This window comes from Botrytis fragariae, assembly GCF_013461495.1.
Source record: "Botrytis fragariae strain BVB16 chromosome Unknown tig00000795, whole genome shotgun sequence".
In the NCBI taxonomy this organism is placed as follows: Eukaryota; Fungi; Ascomycota; class Leotiomycetes; order Helotiales; family Sclerotiniaceae; genus Botrytis; species Botrytis fragariae.
The window spans coordinates 759021-783990 of record NW_023501011.1 but is presented as its reverse complement, the minus strand read 5'-3'; the positions used below and the strand labels follow the sequence as shown (position 1 = coordinate 783990).

Sequence of the window (24970 nt, the reverse complement as noted above, 5' to 3'; positions counted from 1 at the left end):
TTGTATGGCTTTGCTTCAATTCCACAAGCCATGGAACCTCCGATATATCTTGATGAGATATGACCTTTCCGAGCTCCATTTCTCGTGGATTATTCCAACTATAAGTAAGTTTGCTCTCGAGGTGAGTAGATAGCATCAATTTCATACCACCACAACATCATTGTACAAGACATACAATGCCTCAGCCGATGGGTTCAAGTAGTGTTGCAACGAGGTACAACGCCGAGTCGCCCAAGTCACCAATATTCTCAGACTCAAAAGTAACATGCAGCGAACCGCCGAGTGAGCTTTTAGTGGGAGGTACTCATGATTCAGAATAGAAGTAGATGCTATGCTGCCTTTCCATGTTTGATATATCTCTTATTGACCACACGCCAATACTCAATCATGTATTGCGGTCATCGGTGCATTCTCGATAATGTTCTGTTCAGTAGGTTTCATAACGCTTTTGGAGTTTTTTAAGAGTACTATGAGAGAAATATGCTCGCCGATAAATCTGCATCGGATATTCCATGGTTTGGATCTTTTAATGTTTTTTTGCATGTTTGGTGGAACATTTATCGCTGGATATCTAAATGACAAATATGACCCAAAGGTTCGCAAGTTAAATCCACCATGATCGAAACCTCGACCGAGAAAAATGCAGCTATTGGTAGATGGAGGCAGTGCTGTGATGCTTCTTGCTCTATTCATGGCTTCTCTCTGCAAGGAGTACTACCAATTCTTTCTTGCTCAAGGCTTTTTACTCGGTATCGGCATTGCATCTATTCTTCTTCCCGCCTTTACCATAGCGGCTCAATACTTCACCAAATATCGAGGCCTGGCACTTGGAATTGTAGTATCAGGATCTCGTCCTTATTTTACTCTCAGTTGGACTTTTCTTTGTTTACTTTGGCCTCTTCGCGTCTTTCTTCTACATCGAGCCTTGGGCGTTGTCTCTTGGGTTGGATGGTAATTTTGCGTTCTATACAATTAGCATTATCAATGCAGTAAGTCTATTTGGTCGTATCATTCCGGGTCTATTGGCGGACCGATTTGGATGTTACAACATTGCCGCTATTGCTGCGATTTCCTCCGGCTTAGTCTGAACATGCATGATAAAAGCTACTTCTGTAGCTAGAATCACCATCTTTTCTCTGGCTTATGGATTTAGTTCATGGGCAATTATCAGTCTTCAAGGAGTTTGTGCGGCAAGACTGGTACCGCAGACGCAATTTGGAATTGCCATGGGTTCCGTCATGTCGTTTCTCTCAATCGTGTAAGTTTCCGCCCACTATCCCGCAGATCCAAACTTAGCTAACTCTAGCAGCGGGCTTGTGGGCTCACCTATAAATGGAAAGATTCTCGATGTTTGAGGTTACCTTGGAATGTCGCTGTTTTCCGGACTGATGATGCTTTTAGGAGGATTGGTATTTCTAGCCGCACGAATACAGCTCAACAGCCAATTACTGGCGAAGGCCTAGGTCGAAGATATAATTCCATGCATAATCTCTACCTTCAAAGATGTCCAGTATCTGAATCAGGCAACAAAACACGATCTTTCGATGTTCTAATAGGTTCTCCATGTTCGTGCAGGGGTTACCGTCCAAAATATTTCCAAATTATTATATCATATGCCCGCACTGTGAACTTACTAATCTCAAAGGGAGGATATGAACTTTGTTAGGGTACTCTTTGGTACTCTTAGCCCACTCTAAGTCTGTACCATACAAAATTCAATCTAAGCATTCAAGCATAATCGCAAGCTCATGGTGATCTGACGTGCTACATTACAGTACAAATTCAGTACCGAATCAATACCGGTAGATGACAGGCTGGATGTTCAATGCGCCAAAAGAGCCAAGGCCAAAACATCAGGTATAAGCAGAGTGTCCTACAGTCCGTACTACAGTCCAACAATGAAGATTATTAAATCCCACAAACCAATTGGAAAATTCAAATCATCTGAGATGATGAATTTGATTAGAACATTGAACTATTTTCGACTCTCTAACTATTTTTAGACATTGAACCCCTTATTTTGTTGAACTGCGATCCAGACTGTTGGATACTCTGAGTGTCAAGTTAGAGTTTGGATGAGCATGAAGCCTTTCTAGATTAGATTCCATAATGTTGTTCATTACTCAGGAGCGATTGCTTGGATCTCGTTGTTGTGGTCATGTCAAGGTAAAGTTTTATATGCCAATCGCAACAGATTAAGAAATTAATTCCTGGAATCGTCTGATCTTCAATCGATCATCACTCTATATCTGCACAGCCAAAAAAGAAATATGTATTAAGGCTGTATCAAAACTCCGAATCCTCATCACGTTTCATATCGTCCATCCTATGTCCGAGCACTACCCCTCAAACAAAAAAAAACCTCATTCATCTGATTTCCCCACATGCGTCCCCAGACCGTCGGATCTTCAGATCTTCAAAACGTGCTTGTGCTAACAACGCAAAGTTCCGTCTTCTTGAAATGCCTCATTACATTGATACGGCAGTGTTCAGTAGTAGAATGTACCTGCGTACATCAACAACTCAGTGTTTGACCGAACATTGAGGGGTCCGAGGGGAGTATTTGAAAATTGTCAGACTCATGAACTGAAGGGTGTCATGAGAATATCGGATGATAATTTCTATAAGTAGATGAAGATATAATGTGTTTGCTTTTTTTTTAATCATCTTCTCTATCTGCCATACCAAGATACCTTCGATTTTCCATCATCACAAACAAAATTTGTCGAACATTAGTCGACATATCACATTCTTTTAAATTCTTATACACAATCAAACTACCTTCATTTAAATTGACAATGCGTCTCTCACTCATCATCGCTATCTTGCCATTGGCTCTCGCCGCACCCGTATGCGCATCTCCCTTTATATCATTGATCACATGCTAACAAGACTGCAGACTAAGCGACAGCTCGGTAGTCTTCTTGGAGGAGCAACAGGCACCTCTACCGGTGGTGGTGATCTCTTATCTGGGCTCACAGCAGGAGGAGCAACAGGCACCTCTACCGGTGGTGGTGATCTCTTATCCGGGCTCACAGCAGGAGGAGCAACAGGCACCTCTACTGGCGGTGGTGATCTCTTATCCGGGCTTACAGCAGGAGGAGCAACAGACACCTCAAACGGAGGTGGTGATCTCCTATCCGGACTCACTGGAGGAACAGCCACTGGTGCTGCTACCACCGCTGATGCTGATGCTGGAGGAGCTCAAGGATTGGTGAGTCTTCTCTTTGCTTTTCCATTCCGATGATGTTTACTAATGAGTTGAGCAGGACACACTTATCGGTGGTTTGACAGGCGGTGCAAATGCAATCGGTGCCGGGGCAACTGGAGCCACCGGAGCCCAAGGAACGGGTGCTGCGGGTGCAGGCCTTCTGTCTGGATTGACTGGTGCTGTTTAGAGATTTGAAGCTGAGATGGGAAAGTGCGGGGCAGGAAATGCCCATGGATGGAGTGATGAGCAGAACTTTCATTAATGTTTCAATTCTTTACTAGGCAACAAATTATTTCATACCATGTTTTCTTTTACATAGTTCCATGAGCATCAGTGAAAAAATTTCATCATGCAATAGAACGGAGTTCTGTCCGGACCTGGACGATTTGAAGTACTCGGACAATGTGACGTCAATGGAAGCTTTCACATATGAGCGTCCAGGATGAAATCCTAGCTTGAAGTTTCCACCATTGGGTGTACGGACTAACGGGACACTGCAAAATGGACTTGTGAATATCTCTTGATATATCGGATCTTATATCTCAAGAATTGTTACAACTGTTCATTAGAGATGGAACAATCAATCTATGGATTCTGGTATGAAACAATTGAAGAATGAATTTGTTAAAAATGTCGAAAGTTGGGAAGTGTCCCATCAATCCATATGCCTACTAGTGGTCTATCTATCACCTGTTCTCAACTCTCAATATCAGCTTTGAAAGTTTCAAGTAAATGAACAAAAAAAGAAATGTGTCCCCACTCGCATAAACATCTACAATGGGTATGAAAATACCTCGGTATTACATTCAGCAATTGAATACTCTCTCTGTAACATTACTTTTGAAATATGGAAAATTGTCCAACGTTAATATAGAAGATAAAGCTTGTCGGTAATAGAGTGGGACAATGCCAGACCTTGTCCGCCTCTATTCCAATGTTGGGTGAAGCAGAAACGTGGGGATGTACTTACTTTTTCTACCTCCTTTAATTTGACTGATTATTGTATATAGCTTCGCAATGATCCGGATTTTGGTATTCACTTTTTGTTCATCGGATCACTCAGATTCTTTCCAAATCACTCGCTACTTCAACAAAACATCAGTCTTCGACGTTCAGTTTGCACTTGATATACAATCTCTCAACCTCAACTCGCAATACACAATTCATCAATCAATCTTCTCGCTATAATCCATCGTCAAAAAAATCAACATACCAAGATGCATCTCCGTATTTCCTTCATCATCGCAGCCCTCCCTCTCATCTCCGGTGCGCCTACCAACACTCACAAGCGCCAACTCGACACTCTTCTCGGCTCGGGTACATCCAGCAGCCCACTCGCATCCGCATCCGGCTTATCGGGTCTCGGTTCTCTTCTTGGAGATAGTACCGGAACGGACACAACTTCAGGACTTGGCTCTTTGGAGAGTGGACTCTCATCATTGGGTTCTTTGGGTAGTGGAACAAGTACATCATCGGGACTTGCTTCTTTGGAAAGTGAGATTTCATCATTGATGGGTGGAAGTGGTACGCTTACTGGTGCAAGCGCTTCTTCAACCGCAGATGGTTTGAGCTCTTTGTTGAGCGGATTGGCACGGAAGGAGAAGAAAGTTTAGATTTGGTGTGAATGATTTCATCACGGATTTCGTGGTGAGACAACTTGGGGGCCTTAGCAACTTCAAATGATATGGTATGACTGGGAAATTTCTTTTTTAGGTTGAATTTTTGAAATTCTGATCAGAAGGAATGAGGAAGTCGTAGTCTCGAAAGCGAAATTGACTGAACTTTTGACCAAATACTGCCATGATCACTTGACTCGAGCTCTTTTTCTCCGTGTGTATGACTATTGAATGTCACTGTTCGCTGGTACTGGTGACTAACTACCATAAAGTGTGGTCAATGAATATATTTTTCCGCAGTTTCAATATATGATCAGGGCGCATGTACGGCTTCTGAAGCGACATCATTCTTGTCCCGTCATTTCGTCTTTCTGATTTCACCTCCCACTTTGCTTTCATTTTTCCTTTCCCTCGCTGACTTCTACCCACATCTCCTCATCAAATGGTGATGATATACCTGACGTTGATCCACGATTTTTATCGCATCCTGCTGATCTCGAGATCTTCACACGTCACATCCAGACGCTTGAGACACTTCGTTAAACGAAAGAACTCTCAGCCTTCTTCAAAAGCGAAACCACCCAGACTCCTTCCATATCCATACTCTTGAAGAAGAAGCCAAGAAGTATGTCCTTGACACTGCTGTGACCGCTTATCACAATTGTGGTACCGCTGCAATGTTACCAAAAGAAAAAGGGGGTGTTATAAATGATAAGCTGATGGTTCACGGTACGAGCAATTTACGCATGGTTGATGCAAGTATCTTTCCACTAATCCCACGTGGGAACATCCAATCCTCGGTGTATGCTGTAGTGGAGAAGGCTGCAGATATCATCAAAGGTGTTTGATATGACCTCGTTGCAATAGGTAGCTAGCATCGACCAGAATGACGCCACAAGCGTTTCGTAGAAAGTGGAGGTGTAATTATGATCTATTCTGAGAATGAAAAATCGTCTTGCTAAATTATTTCCAAGACTGGCCAAGATTGGAAATTTGAATTATGGTGACATAAAAGAAGTAATTCGAACTGCTGATATGAAGTCGCAGTTTAGACGGTATGGTACCCCGCGACAACTTTGTCTGGAGAGATGGAGCACACGTGTTTGGGTGATTGGAGGTAAAAGAACAATGTGATATCGTGGCGCAAATGATCCTATCACGATACCTAGTAATCAATTCGCCCGCATTTCTCAAGATGGCATCAATTCGACAAACCCCGGTAGCGAGTGATTGTAGACACGATATCCCGTCTTCGAGCGATCCATTTTGGATAGAAAGAATTCACTGTTCATAACTAGAGACAGTAACTAAATCACAGACATATTCGAGTAGAAAAGATTCAATTGCGATAACATCTCGGCACCGAGTTATCAAAAGTCCACGCAATCTATTGAGCGATCACCAAATTTATTACGGGGAAAATGGGCTTGGTGCCGCTGCCAATATTAAGTCCGAAGATCCACCGGTGAAAATATCACAATCTCTCGCGATGCGATTGGAAGCAACTTCAGATTATCACATTGATCTGTTTATCTAGGCATTTATCAATTCGGAATTCTCCCCGTCTAACGGGTCGCCTTTGTCACCCATACTTGTGAATGTCAGATGCTGGTAACATGCGTCTTTTGCCATCTAGAAGCACTCACTTCCTGGGGGAATGGTGTCGCAACGGTGGGGGGAATTGTAGTACAAGTCGCGGTTAAGGGTACGCGTCCCTGAAAAAAAAACCACTTGAGATTATCCATGAGCTACGACTCCCAAGGGTCTCGTAGGATCTGGGAATGGGTACCCAATGGGGTATCGTATGGATAATTCGAGTAGATCCAAACGAGTTCCCATTAAAGCAGGTGTCTAGCGATTGTATCCTTTTCTCCCCTCCCCTTAATCTTCTTTTCTTCGAAGTTTTCAATCTAAGTGAATACTTCAATTGTCTCGAGTATCACGGTGCTTTGTAAAAGGGAATGTTGAGGTTATGAAACGCGCCACTAGAGTGGCTATCGTTGCGATAGTACTCTTTTTCAATCTTCTTTTCGTGTTTTTTCATCTGCGCAATATCTTTACTGTTTTCGATGTCGTAGGTGCTTCGATCAATGGGTACATTCCTCGGCCAGTGAAGACTGGACAAGATAGAGCTGTGGTGATTCCGCACTTGAAAACTGAAGACATAAGTTGGGTTGAGGAATTTTTACCTGAGTGAGTTTAACTCATATCAAAGCACCAATTGCCAAATCCTTATGACCAATACTGATTGTCATGAAAATACAGTTGGCAGTCATACATTTACTCGGTTGACGATCCAGATGCCAAACTACATACGCCAAATAAAGGCCATGAGTCAATAGTATACCTCACATACATCATTGACAATTACGATAAGCTTCCTTCGATAAGCGCTTTCCTCCATGCCCACCAAAATGGTTGGTGGGATGCATGGCACACAGACGTAGCTGGTCACGATAACGTTGTTTCTTTAAACACCCTCAACCTTAATTTCGTACAAGAACAAGGCTACGTAAATCTTCGATGTGCTTTGAAGCCCGGCTGTGCACTATCAGATGTTGCCCCCAACACCCATATCAACCCGGAGATCTGGATGCAAGTATTCGGAAACGATACGGCTATGCCCGCAGAAATCGGCGCAACATGTTGTGCTCAATTTGCGGTTTCGAAATTACAGATATTGCAAAGGAAAAAGGAGGAGTATATACACTATCGGGATTGGATACTCCAAACTCCATTACCGGACCGAGAGAGTGGCAGAGTTATGGAATATCTTTGGCATATCATATTTGGGAGGGATGCAATGCATTGCCCAGAGCCTAATCAATGTTATTGTGACGTATATGGGAGATGCGATATATGATTTTGGGGGGGAAATAATGTTCACACGTCAAGCTTTAGGATATGAAAAATTCTATTTGCGAGATCTACCATACTTTACATCTTCCATGACGAGATTCGGAGAGATTAAAATCATACCGGTACTCAATACTTTGGTAATTTCGGCGACCGAAGACAAATTTCCAAGATTTAAGGTGCCGCCATATTAGTGCATTTAGCTAGTCATTCTCTTCCCCCTCATACCCCACCTTCCTACTCGGATTGAGAATCCAAAGGCAGACGTCAAGACTAGTCCATGATATACCCTGATAACTTGGTTCGATCCATAACTGCCATCAGGTGTTGACACTGTCTCCAGATCAGATTGTTGTTGTCATTGTCATGTCGTCAATGTATAAACTGTGGAAATTGACCACTTGACTCATTACATGGTTCCACGAACTTAAAATTTAGAAGACTTTGATGCTTTGTGATTTAGTTCGAAAGTTGTCGATCACTATGTTGTGCAGCAAGCAGTCGACGTTCGTCACTAGCCAAAGTCTATTCGTGTCTTAGCGGCCGTTGAAATGCTGCTCCAAGTGTTTGTTTACTACCATTAAACGGTCGGAGATTGTGCGTTTAAGGTTCAAGGTTTCCGGGGTGGTGTGAGGAAATCGCTTTCATTAATTAGTATACCCCATTGGCTGCTTTATCCTTTATGGGGGTATTCTGCGTTGGTGGTCTATAGCAGACCAACAGTCCGAGGTTTCCACTGGCCTTTGTGGGGAAATGCAGAGATCTTGGCCTTCATCACTTGTGTCACCCATGCAAAGTCCAGAGTTGTATCGGACATCAATTATCTGCTCTGTTGACGTTTGAGGAAAATCGTTTGTCAGATGAATCCGCTATCACCAGGATCTGACATGTATCAAGTGAGCCCCTGGGTATTCCAGATTGTACATCGTTATTAGAAATGAGTATAGAAGGTGCGGCTATAATGTATCAATATATCATCTGGATGCATAGTATTAATAATAATACACCCTTTCCACACCTACAAGAACGACTGCTTCTACGTACATGCAATAATACCGCTAGGTTCACACATCCCTGAACTCTTGTGTCTTGGGTAAAATCTATATAATCGACAATGTTTCTAGCAGGGGTGGTTTATAGCGGAGGGGGATTATGGTTTAGCGGAGAGGGGTCATGATTCATGTCTGGAAAACAACACTGGCTTCTGATAGAATGATGTCTTGAGACCGAAGTTCGCTCACCATATACAAACAACGACTGACCCACAAGATTTGATCAGCTATTGATATAGTACCTCCGTAGATTCTATACGACATCATCAAGTTATCGGATGACTCTAGTTATCTCCACAGGGGCTTCTCTTGGAAGACTCCAGCTCTTTCCCATTTCGGGTGTCTATTATGAAATTCTTACCCCTCACTATTGAATCAAGTGACCAGAATCAAGGGTTTCGGCGATGTTTAGTAGATGAGATCTCTTCTAGTGGATCGATTTTATCTACTTCAGTCCTAGAGTCCAGTTAGGTCGTTTCTCGGCACCCGTCATCTAGACGCAATTCACGTGTAATTACACACTATTTTCTAATTTAAAGGGATATTCAAGTGTGTTTCATTCCCTCCCGTAATTTTCGGCTCCGATTTTAGGAAGCTAAGGATATATCTTTGTTTATATGAAAGACAAGTTGTCTGTAATATCACACTAAGATATTCGTTATATTCCCTCTGGTTATTTATTTTCGTACTTGAACTCCCAACCTAACATCAAGCACATCCGCTTTTATGATCAATACACATGAAGGCCCTTATTCAATTACTCATTATCGGGGCATGGGCCCCGAACCTTGTCTTTTCTGCGATCGTGGATGGCAGGCTCAGTATTACAGAGGGAAATGCTCCAGCGCTCATCACATCTGCGATCGCAGATAACAGGGTCAGCATCACAAAGAGAACTGAAGAATGGACACCTAATGAACTGGTGGTAATTGCTAATAATGGATGCTTCAAAATGATTGAAGAGAACATGGACAAGATTCCCGATTGGGTTCAGAAATACAAAGATTGGGAAGCTTTGGCACTGCAGGACACTGCTAGTGGAAAGAGTCTCTCGGCTCGGTACGGAGAAGAAAAGCTTGGCATGCCTCACTGGTTTTGCGATCCCGATAATGGCTGCTCTTCACTGCCAAGTCCTCTGAAGATTCTGCAATTCGTGGATGCCACCGAACCGGGCATGCCTCGGGATAAGAGGGTCGAAGAAGCTCAGGGAAGATACTGGGCCGCTATGAGCTACTACATGGTCTTCCGCACTGGAACTCACACACTAGTAAGTCTATTCATGATTGCTTATCATTCCTTCGTACTAATAATTGTCAGAATGCGCTCAAACGTGCCCAGGATTTTGTGCTACCCAGGATCGACACTATCATTGGGGACTTTACCAAGCAAGGCAACAGTGAGGCAATTCTCAAATGCAAGATCAAAACCTTTTTTATTGATATGATATATCAATTCTCGACCAAATTCCTCAGAATGAGCTTAGCTAAGCTAGTCAAAATTGAAGGTTCCGGTGGGGGACCATGGACTTCGTTCAACAAGCTCGATCCATTTCAATACGGCACTCTCTTGAAGAAGATCCTGGATTTTGCATTGCCAATGGAGCATACTTACAAGTATAAAAAGTTTGGAGCAGGCAATGATGGAGAAACTTCTATCGACTTTTTGCGCCTCACAAGTATGACATATACGAGTGATCTTTACTGTGGCCACATAGATGGTCAGGCTGCTGATGGAAGCGATATTGGGTCTCGTATCAGCGATTCCAAATACCACATGAGTGAGATCATGAAGCAATACATCAAAAACATTAGTGACGTCTTCAGAGCGCTCAACGGATTTGGAGAAGCCCATTTTGATCAAAAGATGAGCGATTGGATGTTCAACGCCAATTATGAGGAGATCGTTCACCGACTCGACCGCGTTGACATTTCCGAGGAAGCTCAAAATTTCAGTCACACCCTCTCAGGCTATTTTATTTCTGCTGGTTGGGCTAGCAACAAATGTTACATGAAGTGCCAACCCAAAATGTTTCGACCACATGTTCAGAAAAGATGCCACGATGAGAAGTTTGCCGCAGATAGATTCTGTCCTGACGATGCGCCTGATACATTGTGTCAAGTCAACTGTTACACGATGCTGGACTCTGGAAATCATGAGAAGAAACTCATCGGCATCGAACAGCTCGGCAAGCATGGCTTTGATATAGAAAATGTCAAGAGAGACTCTTGGGAAAACTATAAAGAACTGAAAAGACTCAAAAAACCCCAGATAGATTACGTCAATGGTAAGGAGTTTACGTTCGGCGCAGAAAATAAATCAGCCCTCGTTCTTTCTGTATCTGTTTCCAGCACCAACAAAATCTCAGACAAGCCCGTCAGATCTTACAACTTCCCATGTTTCAGTGGCCAGGACTATAGAGGTCTCGATACTGAACAGCACTTGATTAATATGAATATGGGATTTGGTTCTACTGATTGGGGAGGAGGAAAGAAAGGAAATGCTCGTGCTTGGGAGATGTTCCAACAGCAATGTCCAGAAGTGAGCCAAAGATCCCATTTCGGAATACATTAACTAACCTCAATCTCAGCAAACCCGTAAAATGCCACCCCTTACTCGCTATCTCAACATAATTTGCGGACAACGACTCAAGTGGCCCGAAAGAATAGCCAGAGATGGACTTGTACACCGCCGAGTCATGCAACCGGACATCGAAGGAAAGAACTTCGAAACCTGCAAAACACTCCGGGAAAAAACCGAAGACATGGACGAAGAAACCGCAAATTATCTTTTCTGCAACGGATACTGGCCCGAATCCTCCAAAATTTTCGGCAACGAGAAACCGTGGATTTATACCGATTGGAACGCCCGTTGGCATCGTGGTTCCGGACTCAAATTCATGTATAACCATAAACTCAGATGTTACCTCCATCGATCGAGCCATCGAAAGTTCCGACCCGATCAGAAGTGGCTGGATATGAATTGGATTGCGGACCCCTCGAAGGTGGTGGGTGATGGGAATAATCCCAATGGTACGGTGTTGGAGTTGGACCCTGAAGAGGCGAAGGTGATGGAAGAATTGCCTGATGATGCGGAAGATATTGATCCCGAGGCGACGGAGAGGTTGAGACATATTATTGAGGAGTTGAGTAAGGAGATTATGAAGAGCAAGTCCAAAGAGTCAAACTGATAGGAAGAGAGAAGAAACACGAAGAGAGAGAGATAGCTTTAATGTGTAATCCGATAGGGAGAAGAGGTTGAGAAATTTTTACTGCTCCATGTTGGTGGATGTTGAAGTGATACAAGATTTATGTATCTGTTGCAATATATCGCTAAAATGAGAATCAAATCGAATCTGTGTAGATGAGATGAGATGAGATGAGAAATGAGTGATTATGGCTAGTAGTGCTTACCTCTGACGAAACAATTTGTGAATTTTCAGGTCACTGGCGTGTGTATGGGCAAGATCTTCTCATCACCATATGTTCAAGTGGGAGGTGCGAACACACATAATTTCAAAACTTGTCTCATGGAGAATATATTGTTTCTTTTCCCCCCATTTCTTCAAAATTATCTCCGGTTCACTTGGGGGGAAGGGGGGCAGGGGTTGTGAATGCGCCCCTCTTCTCGAATGTCAAAGAGATCGAAATCATACAGTCACTCAAATTCAGCACGGAAAACATAGCCTCTTACAACAAACAAAAGAATTTGCAAAAATCTCCACACAATGATTTTTCGCAGGATCTAGAAACGGAGAAATATAACTCATTGATACTATACATGGTATATGATACATAATACATAAAAACGTCTAGCTCTATCTACAAAAACATAAACATAAATGAGAAACCATCTTTTTCATCTACTTCCTAATCCAGTCAAATGTAATTCTAGCAAATGCTTGAGAAGGGAAATCTATCAATCGATAGAATATTTCCGCGCTAGGAATGACCGTCAACAAGCATACAAAGAAACAAGCTGTGGTTGCCGCCTCAAAGGATGCGTTTTTTGTTTCTGTGAGATGAGTAAAGAGTTTGATGCCCACGGAGTAAATGATGATGCTTTGGACAAGAAACCAACCTATTGATTGTTAGCTTTGGCGCCACAGAGAGGAAATAGTGAATGAGACTTACTAAGGGATCTTCTACCCAAATACATTAGGAATGGATTGCGGAACACGGCTTGTGGGAAACTCCAGGTCTCCAAGACCAGGAAGGTTCCAAGTAAGAATAGATAATTATCATCCCTGGCCATCGGAGTGCCGGCTTCCATTACCACATCATTCAATCCACCAGTCGAATACTCGCCGGTATGGATTCTTACCTCCTTATAAACATCTTGGGGTCTCCATGCGGCCCAAATATACATCATGATCAAACCTGCCATGGTAAGAATGGTATACAATGGCCAAACGGGCATTCTAAATTTTCTGCCTCTCCAGGTTCCCAGTGAAATTCCGGCTTGGGCACGCATTTGAAAATTCATATTGATACTCATATCAGCCAACAAAAGACCAGTAATTGAATACCAAGCCCAGCTATCAACCCACCATGCGGTAGCAATGAATCCAATGAAAGCCTTGACTCTCCATGACTTTCGCACATAGGGAATAATGACCATTGTCATGTAAACAGTATAACTTTGTTGGAATAGAACGGAGATAACCCAGAGAGTCTGTGAAGGAAAAGCATAGTTCGCTGCTTGGAGGTCAAATTTCTTATTCGTCCAGAAGAGAATGAAGACCGAGTTAAAGTATGCGAGAGCATTCGGGATCATGTAGGGAGTATCGATGGTGGTGTTGTTCGTTGCGGTTTTGAACTCATCGATATAGGACGTCCCAATGCAGGTAAAAACGATGTAAATGATTGCGAGGGAAAATGCAGAAGGAAACCAGAGACGTAAGCCTCGGCGGAAAGATGACGATGCGACAAAATCGTGCGAGGGTTTGTTGAGGAATGGTGTGCAGATTGTGCGCGCAGAGATGAGAATGAATGCTGAATAGATCAGAGATTCATTCCAGAAGAGGACGGAGACTACCTTTCGGAGCATTTCCTGATATACAGGGCCATCGGAATTGGGGGTACCGGTGACGGCTGTGGGAACGAGGGTATTCAGAAATGTCCATAGAAAAGATTGGATAACTAGAAATCCTCTGAGACCGACAAAGTGAGACTGGGAAGGAATCTGGTGAAGGGTAGGCTCTTGGTAGAACTCCTTCACAGGTGTCAATTGGGTGAAAGCCATATCGAATACCAATTTTGCCGTCGAACTGTCCCAGATTTTGGATGGAGAGGGATGTTAAAGATCTCTTGCACTTTTTGATGTGGATATGGGGAATTATGTCTCCAGAGATTTCATCAGCCTCACCGGACTTCGACACCAAGACCTTGCTCTTTACACTTGCCGATCCCCTCGGTCCTTCTCGATACTTTTTTTTGTCTTTTTGTGACGTCTGCCCCATCAATATTTTGCGTTGGCAGTATCAACTTTGCAGCTGCCACTTTGGTGATGCCGTGCCGTGTCATGATGAGACATTCCTCCACGTTTGTTCTAAAGGAGAGACCTACCGGTATAGTTCCGAGAGCATAGCGTAACAGGAATTTTCTGTTGAAGTGCATTATCATGATCTTCAAGATATCAATATCCTTTTGGATTCTGCCACTCCACTTCTTGAAGATGTCAAGGTCTTTTTGGATTCTGCCACTCCACTATAGCTATCTCGGCCTAGTGGATACCTGACGCCGGATAGACCAAAGCTTAGCGCCGCTAGCCCCGGCACTGATCCACCCAGCTTCCAGGGACTTCCGGCACACCGCATGGCAGACCCTGACGTGAGGCTGTCAGTTCCTCAAATCACATTGGGGCGTTGCACATGTGGCTAAATTTTGGCGCACGAGTAATGCTGCCAGGACACTGCGCCCATGTGGTCGAGAGCCGGGAGGTTATCCGGTGAATTGATGCCAAAAATCTGGAAAATTTTCGATCAGATAAAGCTATTGCATATATTAAAGATCATTTATATGTGATATCACAGTCTGAGAGCCAGAACTTACTTTCTTCTAAATGAATATCTACGCAATCTTAAGGTACAAGGTACCTTTCTAGTTCAAAGAACCTCTCATGTACCGGGATAGGGATGATAGCAGGGGGTACGTTTTTGATAAAGAAAAATCTTAATCTTTGTGAGAATTTCCAAAAGTCTATGATATAAGGTTGATATACGGCAAATTTTTATTGATTGTAATCATAATTAGTGATGGCTACCTGGCTCAGCACGCCATTCGCTAGGAATGATACTTTGTCCAATACTTCAGAGGTGGTCCCCGAATCCCTTTAGGGAACCTCTTGACATCTGCCGTCTAGACTGGACAAGCTGAGATACGCTATCAGAAACGTGAAAAAGTGTATTGTGGGATAGCTCGCGTGGTTGGCCTGATTTGGCATGATCCCCAATCAAACTAAAGCAAAATTTGGAAAGGGGTTACTCACATAAGAGGTTCCTCCAATCACCTACTCTGGCTTGTGGGTAAGGTGATTTTCCCCATGAATCACATTTGTGACAGTGTACGGTGAAGGTTATCTCACTTTGTCAAGTCTAGAAGGTAGATTGATGTGCACCCAACAACTCAATTGTACATTTAAGTCAACGCACCGAGATTTTGATCCTATATGGTAGTATCAATATGATCTTCAGAGGAGTATTCTTAGACTGCATAGGAAACTAAAAGCTCCTGCATGTTCCTGCGAATTCTTCGATTCGAGATCTTGATTTTTGTTTTTTATGTAGACTGGGGAAAAGAGCACACATCTTGGGGTATTCTTTCTTTTTTCGCGCACATGGTGTTTTCGTCACTCGCATGTTATCTTATCTTCGAACCGGCAGATTTCTTTTTAGAATAGTGGTATGTGAGAATTAAGTGAAAATGATGTTTTTCGGATTTAATGAAGATTGCAGGGAATTGCAGGGAATACGGAGGTTCGATATCCGGTTATGTCGATCATTTAATATCGAAAAGGAAAACCTTTTCAATCTGTGACGACTAGGCCCTAAACATTAAGCTTAGACTGACAAAAACAGGATGGGAAATGAACATGGGAAAGTTCGCTATCAATATCCATGTCGTCGCTACCAAATTCCAAGTTCCACTGATTCCTGTAGGGATGGAGGAATCATATCCAAATTATCTTATCACCTCATTGCCCTTACAATGATTGCTTGTAGTCAATAATGCCAGGGGTATATGCACGGAAATATCTTGGCACGTGAAGCATTTCACAAGATCTTGACGAACCGGAAATTCCGGCGGCAAAGACAACAATAGCACACTCAAGGTTTTGATAAGAATATTGGCAAAACAACATAAACTTTTAGCAGGCATTGAAGCCAATGCATCTCTATATTCTAAATTTTCCTCCCTAAATGCCGTCCAGAAACTCTCCAATTAAAATGTATATACAAATTCATAAAGTTATTCATATCATCTACGTTCTTGCAGTAGGGTTCCATGATGAATATTTAGTCAACTGCCGAGCATGTCCATACAAACCTATGGTGGCCAAAAATAGCAGATAAAATGGATAGGCGATCGAGAACTTGATGATCATCCATCGTGACGCAAACTCGGATTTAACTTGATTGGTGACCCAGAGTGTGCCAATCAAACAGAAAATGCTGTTGATCAAATTAGTAATGGAATCAATGAGTGGATATAGAAGTCTTACCTAACGAAAAAGAACCACTCAGAAACTGGATATTGGAAGAAGACAGTCTTCCAGAACGCTGCTGGGGTCAAGGGGAAATTGAGAAAAATGAAGCTTGCTACCAAGCAGGCAAATTGGGTGACCAAGTAATAACTGAGCTCACGAATGAGCAACAAATTGAGCAGCCCAAATCGTGTCGTGAAGATTCTCTTTCCTTCCTTAGCTCGATTGAAGGTCAAAATCGAATGCTTCAAGCTTGCCCTGTTGAGGGAGTCAGTATTGCCGATCAAAGAAACGACTTAGGGGATATAGAAACTTACTGTGCCCATCCTTGTGCCCATCTTAGACGTTGTTTCCAGAACGCTCCAAAAGTCGTAGGTGCTAACTCATATGACACAACATTGAGATCGTGAACAATGTTACAACCTCGGCCTACAGTTCGAAGTGCAGAGTCAATGTCTTCAGTGAGCATGTTCTCGTCCATCTTTACGTCTCGAAGAAGTGATGTTCTCCAGTATCCATTGGATCCTGTAAATAGACCAAAACCCCAGATGGTTGCCCTTCCAGGATGTGAGACGGCGTAAATCTTGTCAAATTCTATGCTGATGAGACTAGTGAGGAACGAAGCACCTGTGTTGAAGACGATACATCGGCCTTGAACAATATCGACCTTATCTTCCTTGATAAAACGTTCAATGGCCCATCGAGGGCTATGGGGATGTATGTAATGGTCACAGTCATATATAGCAGTGATATCAGAGCCGGTATCTAGACTGAGATAGTAATTGAGGTTGTCAGCTTTCGATGTAGAGCCTTCAACCTTGATGATTCGAAGCTGGGGAAATTTGGCGGTCGCTTCCCACATTTCTTCCTCGAGGGGTTGAATTGGAGAAGGTGTGTTGTAAACAATGTTTATGCGAATTTTGTCAACTGGATACTCCAACTTCTGACACGCATAATTTATTCGATCCATTATGATGTCTTGTTCATTTGGAAGATATGCGACAATGACAATGTCCACGATCAGCAGGTCATCATCTGGTGTAGGAAATTTCCAGCCCTTTGCAGCGGCTTTCGTAACAGTAAGACGTGCCTCTCGACATGGTTCCATGCTCATAAATGCTTCTAGTGCTGTAGATGCAGCAATGATGAAATTTGTGAAATTATATATGAACCAGAAAACCTCTAGAAGTTTTGTGGGAAAGAGCATATATGCGAAAATAGATGAAACAAAATAAGAGCTGACAAGCAGACAAGGCGTCCAGTCGTGGATAAAGTTCGAGCATCTTCCAAAGGTATTGCGAATGGAGATAGAGGTTGGTGTTTTAGAAGTTTGTGCGCAACTTGGGGAAGTCACAATTTCATCTTGAACAGAGAACCTGACATTCTGTTTCTCATCAATGCTGGATTGTGTTGGAGCATCGTGAATGGTCACAAGCGCATCTTTGCATGTCCTGCTCACAGATGAGCTTGGAGAGCCATCACGCTCGGGGGTGGAAGGTGAAGGGCTGCTGTATGTTGGAAGTTCTTCAATTGCAAGCGTTCCATTGTCGTAAGCCCCCATTTTGTCGAAGTGATGTAAGTAGACAGTAGATGCAATGACTGGTACTTTGTGAAGTTATAGAAAAGAACGGACAGGGACACCACCAGGAGTAAGAAGGTAGATCAAAGAATCAATAAAGATAGTATGGTGGGAATTACAACTTCGAGGGTCTCTACACAGCAGCGTCCAAGGATTGGATATAACATAATAACATAATGGCAAGATACAAATTTCATCAGCTTGAGCCCAAGCTACAGCTTCACACTAGCCTTTCCGGCATTGAAAGTTGACTTAGCTCCTTGTCAACTTAACTAAGAGATAAGATGGGCCAGCTCAGGCAATCCATGCGGTAACAGTGATAGCATCTTATCGAATTTGCGACGAACACAAAAGCATAAAACAAGAAAGATCAGCGTCCGCTGACGGCGCGGTCTACTTTCTAGGCTCTAGCAGCGGGACACTCTCGGAGCGTTGCATGCACACACGTTTTCTTTCGAAGAGACTAATGCCAAGAAATACTGACCCATGATTGTGTGTATTAAAGAAGTGGACTTCAACTTTGAAGATTCCCAATCCTGTAATCGCAAGGCATGGGTAGGTGTAGATCTTTCATGCCAGGCCCACCGTGGTGCTGAGCTGTTCCTATGAGAACAATTACCGAATGTCCGACCCCGTGTGGTGTAAATGAGCGACTCGTCGAATTCGTAAAGACCATCGAATTCTATCTTCTGAATGAGGGACATCGTCGGATGAATATTCTGACGATAACATAACGCGTGGCTTTGCGCGTGGGAGGAGTAAGAAAAAGTATAGATAAGTTCATCGGTAAGTTAAAGAGCCGCAACGCGCCAAGAGAGTTTGTCCGTCGTGACTAAGCTAATCCACTTTAAGAAGGCGGTGAAAACGATTACAATGTAATCTTATTTTCCAACTTTTGTATCTTCCTGCCCCCAAAATATCCCACGATACCATGTATGAATCCACATTCGTCCCTCTAGATTCCCAGTTTCTGCTGCCCCTGAAGGTGGATGTCCATGAATCTCCATGGTGTTCACCCCGACATCTTTGAATCTCGATGCTGTCCTGGGATATGTGGCTTTAGAATAAGCATACATGCTGAAACTCGCCATGAATAGATCTCACGCATGAAAACCAAAAAAGAAGCACTGGATCGACCGCTACCTTGGATTAAAACTATCCACGGAGGCGAATCTCAGATTCCAAGGCGACCAGCTCATTTCAATGTGTTGTACTGGTACTTGTGCTGCCAGAGAGTATGCAATTCCGAAGCTAGATGCACATACCACAAGATGGTAAACCACAAAAGGACTAACATGATTTTCTTAGCGGCGGAGTTGTATACTTTCTGGCAGCATGAGTAAAGGGGGAGAGGATATACATTGAAAGATGACATATAGCCGAAGTTTCTGCTGCTGAAGATCTGTGCGAATCTGGAGAAGCAAATCAATGCCGTCGCAGCGCAAACCAAAGCAATAAACTCCAGAAAACCAGACTAGTTCAAAAATAAGGAAAAATTCATGCGTTGTGGAGCTTTGAGCTGAATCAGCTGATTACTGACTTGGAACGTGTACCCAAGTGATGGATAGGACGTGCTTCTGGGATCTGCATGCAGGCCTTGGCCACTTAGAGGATAAACAGCGGACTTGGTGCTTGCCGTCATTTTTAATATACTTAATTTAAGACTAATTGTGATCCATTGATCAGCCCGAATGCTCAAAAACCGTACTGGTAGTTCCATGTACTAGTTTGCCCGCTTTGGGAGCTCCCTGCAGAGTGAACGTCTCGATCTAGACAAGCTGATTGGTCTTATCAACAGCCTTGTTATCATGCTGAAAAGTGCGTAAAGTTCTTGCATTATTTCAAAGAATCACTACAGTCGGCATCCTCTTCTATTCTGATTCTTCGTCTTTCATTCCCCATCCTTTGATCAGGATGCATTATCTTACTCTTTGCTTCGTTGGTTTCGCTCTGAGTCTAATAACAAACGCCAGAGCAAATTCAACTTCGAATTGCTCTTGTGGTTATTATGATCCAGCGACAGAGAACCTGTTTACCGACTTCTTGATTGTTTACTTCAACGAAACGACCACATTTCCGTCGGAGGTATTCCAGAACCAAGAGTATGCAAACAAGTACGAGAAGAGCTGGAATGCACAGTATCGTTCAGGTGCCGATCCGTCCAATGTCCAGATCACAAATTCAACATCCACTGGCATCAGAAACTCTTCATCGTTGGAATTCACGATAAACCCACCAACCTCTGAACATCTCGTCAAAGGTGGCGCGATCAGAACTTTAAGATCTGATATTCAATATGGTTCTTTCAGATCAACCATTCGTCCAGCTCAAGCTTGGACTGGAGGTACCGGCATGTCAATGCTTCTTAAGTACAACGAGACACAAAATATCCAGATCAATAGTTTGAACGCTCAAAAGCCTACAGATGCGTGGATCAATACTTTGCTTGCAGACGAGTTCCCAAATCGGGTAAACGGACTCAATTTCAGTACATTGGCCAACAATGTCACATACAGTCCAGAAATTAATCCTTGGGACTTTACTGAAGTTCGGATGGATTGGACTAAAGATACCGTGCAATTCTACATCGGGAATGTTCTAGCTCGCTCAGTATCAACCAAGAACATAAGCAGCAAGAGGTTTCCGATCACCCCATCGCCTCTATTATTCAAGCTTTGGTCGAATGGTGATTCATATTTCACGGCTGGACCGCCCACGAGAAACACCACAGCCAACCTCGGATGGACCCGATCATTCTTCAACTCGTCAGTCATGACAAAGGAGCAGCACGAAGAATTTGATACGAGATGCGCGGTTACAGATGCATGCTTGATGGATGATACTTCATTACGTGGTTATACTGCCTTCGGGGTGGACTCTATCACAAAATGGAAGGCCACACACCATGAAAGTGGCGTCCGAACTTTTGCTTATATTTGCCTCTCATGTTCTGTGGCTCTGACTGCACTATTACTCTGTAACGTCACTTTCCAGAGATGGCCTACGAAGGACTCCAAGACTCCCAAGGAACCAAAAGTACATAGCTGCTACCGTCTTCCACCCCAAATTTCCAACTCTAAACTTCTCTCGTCATCGGATACGACACCAACAATGTCAACGAGAGCTTCATCTATGGATCTGAAAAATCCCAAAGACGACCTCGAAATAACGAAGGTTGGCTTCACGCCCGGATCTTCAACGCTTACACTTAAAGATATGACCAATCAAGAAGCAGCACGTATGCCAAACAATAGTCCATTCGCGGCATCTCGGCAACATTCTACCTCAAACATGAGTGGGTTTACTTTGAACGATCCTATATCGCCGTCAGCTTCACAGCATAGACTCTACAGTTTCAATGATGCCCAGAATGATTCGATGGCTATAACACCCCAAAGTTCCTTGTTCTTCGGTAAGGACGGTAGACAAAATTTAGACGGTGTTACTCCGCATAATTCGTTCATCTACAGCACAAACCCGGCAGAGACATCAGAGAAGAAGGACTCTTCGATGCCAGATATCACCAAAGGTGATGCAACTGAGAATTCTAGACCAGCACCACCCAATCACGCTGTTTCAGAAGTTCCAGCCCCAATTGCTTTCCCAGCTACACCCATCAACGCTAGGACTGCACCCACCAAGCGAATTGAATATTTGGCAGGGCTTATATCGATCGCAACCCTTTTGGTGACTCTGATCCATTTCATATTCACGTTTTCGCCAGCAATGGGTATGGTTGGCGCCCTTGAGCACTACAGCTATGAAATCATGATTCGAAAGACCATTGGATCATATCTTCTCAATCAAATTCTTCTTGGGCTTTTTTTCATTACTTCCACTCGCTTCCTTATCAGTCGTTATTTACGTACTGGTGATCTTGGAAGTATAGCCGAGAAGACGACTGGAAGAACGTTCCGTGTCATGATTCCGATTGCAGCTTGTGCTATGCTTGAGTACTTTTTGATCGATGTGGGAGCTCTCACGTATTTAGAATACCTCCCCAGTATCAGCTGGACAACATGGCCTTATGCTGTGGCATACACAGATTTCGCTCATTACATCTCTGAGATCCTTGAGCTGGTGTACTTGCTCCCTAATGCAGCTCCACTGATCACCTACAACTACTGTACGGGTGTTTTGTGGACCATTCCTGTCCAGATTGAAGGTTCGTGGATCACACTTTTGGGATGTATCGTGGTTAGAGAGATCAAGACACCTTGGAAGCGTATGTGCTACTATGCATTCTGTATTATTAACCATTGGTATGCTCAAAGTTGGGGCACGTTTTTCTGGTTTGGAGTCCTTTACACCGATCTAGACGTCACTTTCAAGTACAAAAAGTGGTTCAAAGACCACGCCTTTGTCCTCTGGACCGGAATCGTTATTGGTTTCATGCTAGCCATTGCCGCACTATCAAATGATTTGATCACTGCATGGACAGGCTTCTCCTTGCCTATCGTAGAACGAGGTATTCATCCGGATCCCGAGAGCGGTCTTCCAATCGCCCAAACAGCCAACGCGGGATATCCAGAATATTTCAACCCTCGTTTCAATGGAATCATATTCGCCGTCGGTCTCCAATTTGTCATCGAGAATTGTTACTTCGTACAATATTTCTTATCCATGAAACTTTGGTTGATGCTCTTCCCCCATATCTTCACCATCTATCTTATTCATGGTTTGATTTGGTGGTCGCTAGGTAGCACAGTATGTGTACAATTGGCTTCTAATACCTCCCTTCCATATTGGTCTGTTGCCTTGATTACGGCGATAGTTTGCTACGGAACTTTGTTTGCATCGTTACCCGTTCTTACACCCGTGGTGGAGACCTTGGGAAAGAATGTTACTGGTAATATTTGGAGAATGGCGCACATTAAGCCGGCTCCCAGAAGAAAGACCTTATTCCCTTTTGCGGACAGGCTTTTCTTAGACTATGAAGAGAAGACGGGAGAGATTGTGGATGAACAGAAGGATGTGGAAAAGAAGGCAGGAATAAATGTACATGAGGAGGAATTGTGAGTGGCGTTTCGGATTTTGGGTTTATGAAGATACAATGTACGATATTGAACGCGATACCTCTAATTTAGTTATGATTTGAAATATTGAAAGAATTATAGAAGTCAAAACTGAAAGGAATCAGCTGCTCGGTGAACTCAAAAATGAAGTATCCAAACATCATGTCTGCTTCGTAATCTCTATAACAACTTTCTTTGCCGACACACCATTTCTCAGAAGATCAATCCCATCCTGCACTCTGCCCAATCCGCCCTCGAGAACTTCCGGGTCTGGCTTGGCCAAGTATTTTCCCTTGACTAATGCCTCCGGTACGTACTTCCGCCATACTGCATCCCCGATATCGAAATCCACAAGTCCTACATCTAAACCATTTACTAGATGATAACATCAGTTCAAGAAGATCTAGAGGTGATAATGATAGAACCTACCCATGACAGGCTCAACATTATACTCATTTGGTACGGGAGGTAATAAGGCAGCAAATTTTCTGGCGCCAATTTTATGAGCAACTTCTGCACAAGCTTGTTGTGTGCTAGCTAGAGCGATGCAGTCGAATATGGCATCACCAATTTGAAGGATTGCCAGGATGTCTTGTATAACCGTGGGTGATTTATGATCAAAAACATAGGTTGCACCAATGGTTTTGACGAAGTCGTGGTTTTGGGTGCCGGCAGTGGTAACAACAGTGTACCCTGCTGCTTTCGCCAGTCTTCACAATTTAGTATCAGTCAATTGTTCAGTAGCATGACAATAAACAGGTGCGCTTACTGGATTGCCGAGGCACCACAACTCGAACTTCCGCCCCAGATCAAAATCGTCTTTCCCGCCGGCTTTGGATCCAACACCGGAAGCGGTATTCTCAAGATTTTGAAAAGTCCCGCAGCAGCCGTGGAAGTAGCAAGAGGAAGGACTGCTGCACTTGCCAGTGGGATCTCATCCGGAACTACAGCAACGAGAATCTCGCTACAAGTAGCATAGAGTTGGAACGCGGTGTTTTGGACGGTTCGTGTGAGAATTCCATCGCACTGGCCCATAACACGTTGTCCAATCCTAAAGCGGTCTACGCCAGCTCCAAGTTGGACAATGGTGCCAGAGACGTCGGCACCGAAGATCCAGGGATAGGGCATGCTAAAATAGGGGATGTCTTGCATCTATTGAGGGAATGAATTGATGTTAATTTGATGAAAGAGATGGGAATAAATAGAGTAACAGACCTTCCAGTCAGTTGGGTTGACAGCTGCGTAGGCTACTTCAATGACTACTTCATTATCTTTGGGGTAGGTGTTGGTCCTGGTCCTACTTTTACTTGGCCTTTTTCTGTGGGAATCCATGCTGCCTGATTGTTGGTAATTGGAGACATTTTGGAATAGTGTGTGTCTGAGTGTTGAATGCTTGTGTTTGTGACATGTTGCATTAATAGAGGATTACTGACCGGTTTATGTACTCTCATCACAGTGGGAAAATTCCTCATGTGGTATTTTCTTGAAAAGCATTCACGGAAATCCGTCGTAAGATCATCATGTCAAGGAAAGGCATCACGAGTATGACATCAAACTAGCAAGAGTAGCACAGAATAGTAATTTGACAAGATAAATAATAAGTCGCAGATTCTAACCGAAATTCGTGATAGGAAGTGTATTCATACCTTACCTAGACCTATTTCGTACCCCTGGCCCCCACTTTGATTAACAATCGCTGAATCCTTCCTGCTTACCAACACGCATCCGAGAATCAAAACTCTCCGTAGAATAGATGAAACTTACCAAAGTTCTCCGAAGCTTCACAATCATTCCCCTTACACTTTTTCTTTCAAGTTACTCTTCAGAGTATGGAGTCAAACCGATCCCTACGTGAAAGATTCACGTGTAGCATTTGTGGAAAGGATTGTGGTAATAGTGAGTTAATCCCTCCATCAAAGATCGCAAGAAACAACAAACTG

General features: G+C 43.4%; 11 protein-coding genes across 11 annotated transcripts; 8 read left to right on the top strand and 3 right to left on the bottom strand.

Annotated features, from left to right (window-relative positions):
* Positions 1–176: 176 nt before the first annotated feature.
* Bfra_007155 (putative mfs monocarboxylate protein) lies at positions 177–619 on the top strand (the record flags this gene model as incomplete). The annotated part of the gene is made up of 2 exons (XM_037337529.1): positions 177–282; positions 435–619. 2 exons carry the CDS (start codon positions 177–179, stop codon positions 617–619), a joined length of 291 nt encoding a protein of 96 aa, XP_037186909.1.
* A 21-nt stretch (positions 620–640) lies between these two features.
* Positions 641–1088, top strand: Bfra_007154 (putative mfs monocarboxylate protein; the record flags this gene model as incomplete). The annotated part of the gene is given in 2 exon segments (XM_037337528.1): positions 641–851; positions 871–1088. 2 exon segments carry the CDS (start codon positions 641–643, stop codon positions 1086–1088), a joined length of 429 nt encoding a protein of 142 aa, XP_037186908.1.
* Positions 1089–1156: 68 nt separating this feature from the next.
* Bfra_007153 (uncharacterized protein) lies at positions 1157–1628 on the top strand (the record flags this gene model as incomplete). Its single annotated transcript, XM_037337527.1, has 3 exons — positions 1157–1258; positions 1310–1510; positions 1557–1628. The coding sequence occupies 3 exons, from the start codon at positions 1157–1159 to the stop codon at positions 1626–1628; spliced, it is 375 nt and encodes a 124-aa protein (XP_037186907.1).
* A 2800-nt stretch (positions 1629–4428) lies between these two features.
* Positions 4429–4824, top strand: Bfra_007152 (uncharacterized protein; the record flags this gene model as incomplete). The annotated part of the gene is made up of 1 exon (XM_037337526.1): positions 4429–4824. The coding sequence occupies one exon, from the start codon at positions 4429–4431 to the stop codon at positions 4822–4824; it is 396 nt and encodes a 131-aa protein (XP_037186906.1).
* A 66-nt stretch (positions 4825–4890) lies between these two features.
* On the top strand, positions 4891–5675 carry Bfra_007151 (putative glucose-methanol-choline oxidoreductase protein; the record flags this gene model as incomplete). Its single annotated transcript, XM_037337525.1, has 4 exons — positions 4891–4898; positions 4953–5041; positions 5128–5272; positions 5387–5675. The coding sequence occupies 4 exons, from the start codon at positions 4891–4893 to the stop codon at positions 5673–5675; spliced, it is 531 nt and encodes a 176-aa protein (XP_037186905.1).
* Positions 5676–6799: 1124 nt separating this feature from the next.
* On the top strand, positions 6800–7690 carry Bfra_007150 (uncharacterized protein; the record flags this gene model as incomplete). Its single annotated transcript, XM_037337524.1, has 2 exons — positions 6800–7020; positions 7093–7690. 2 exons carry the CDS (start codon positions 6800–6802, stop codon positions 7688–7690), a joined length of 819 nt encoding a protein of 272 aa, XP_037186904.1.
* Positions 7691–9474: 1784 nt separating this feature from the next.
* On the top strand, positions 9475–11922 carry Bfra_007149 (uncharacterized protein; the record flags this gene model as incomplete). The annotated part of the gene is made up of 3 exons (XM_037337523.1): positions 9475–10002; positions 10053–11273; positions 11323–11922. 3 exons carry the CDS (start codon positions 9475–9477, stop codon positions 11920–11922), a joined length of 2349 nt encoding a protein of 782 aa, XP_037186903.1.
* A 672-nt stretch (positions 11923–12594) lies between these two features.
* Bfra_007148 (uncharacterized protein) lies at positions 12595–14350 on the bottom strand (the record flags this gene model as incomplete). Its single annotated transcript, XM_037337522.1, has 3 exons — positions 12595–12812; positions 12866–14001; positions 14133–14350. The coding sequence occupies 3 exons, from the start codon at positions 14348–14350 to the stop codon at positions 12595–12597; spliced, it is 1572 nt and encodes a 523-aa protein (XP_037186902.1).
* A 1864-nt stretch (positions 14351–16214) lies between these two features.
* Bfra_007147 (putative glycosyltransferase family 2 protein) lies at positions 16215–17997 on the bottom strand (the record flags this gene model as incomplete). The annotated part of the gene is made up of 3 exons (XM_037337521.1): positions 16215–16404; positions 16455–16694; positions 16754–17997. The coding sequence occupies 3 exons, from the start codon at positions 17995–17997 to the stop codon at positions 16215–16217; spliced, it is 1674 nt and encodes a 557-aa protein (XP_037186901.1).
* A 1709-nt stretch (positions 17998–19706) lies between these two features.
* Bfra_007146 (putative glycoside hydrolase family 16 protein) lies at positions 19707–23034 on the top strand (the record flags this gene model as incomplete). The annotated part of the gene is made up of 2 exons (XM_037337520.1): positions 19707–19735; positions 19929–23034. 2 exons carry the CDS (start codon positions 19707–19709, stop codon positions 23032–23034), a joined length of 3135 nt encoding a protein of 1044 aa, XP_037186900.1.
* Positions 23035–23190: 156 nt separating this feature from the next.
* Bfra_007145oa (putative zinc-binding oxidoreductase protein) lies at positions 23191–24362 on the bottom strand (the record flags this gene model as incomplete). The annotated part of the gene is made up of 4 exons (XM_037337519.1): positions 23191–23405; positions 23460–23740; positions 23800–24182; positions 24246–24362. 4 exons carry the CDS (start codon positions 24360–24362, stop codon positions 23191–23193), a joined length of 996 nt encoding a protein of 331 aa, XP_037186899.1.
* Positions 24363–24970: the final 608 nt, after the last annotated feature.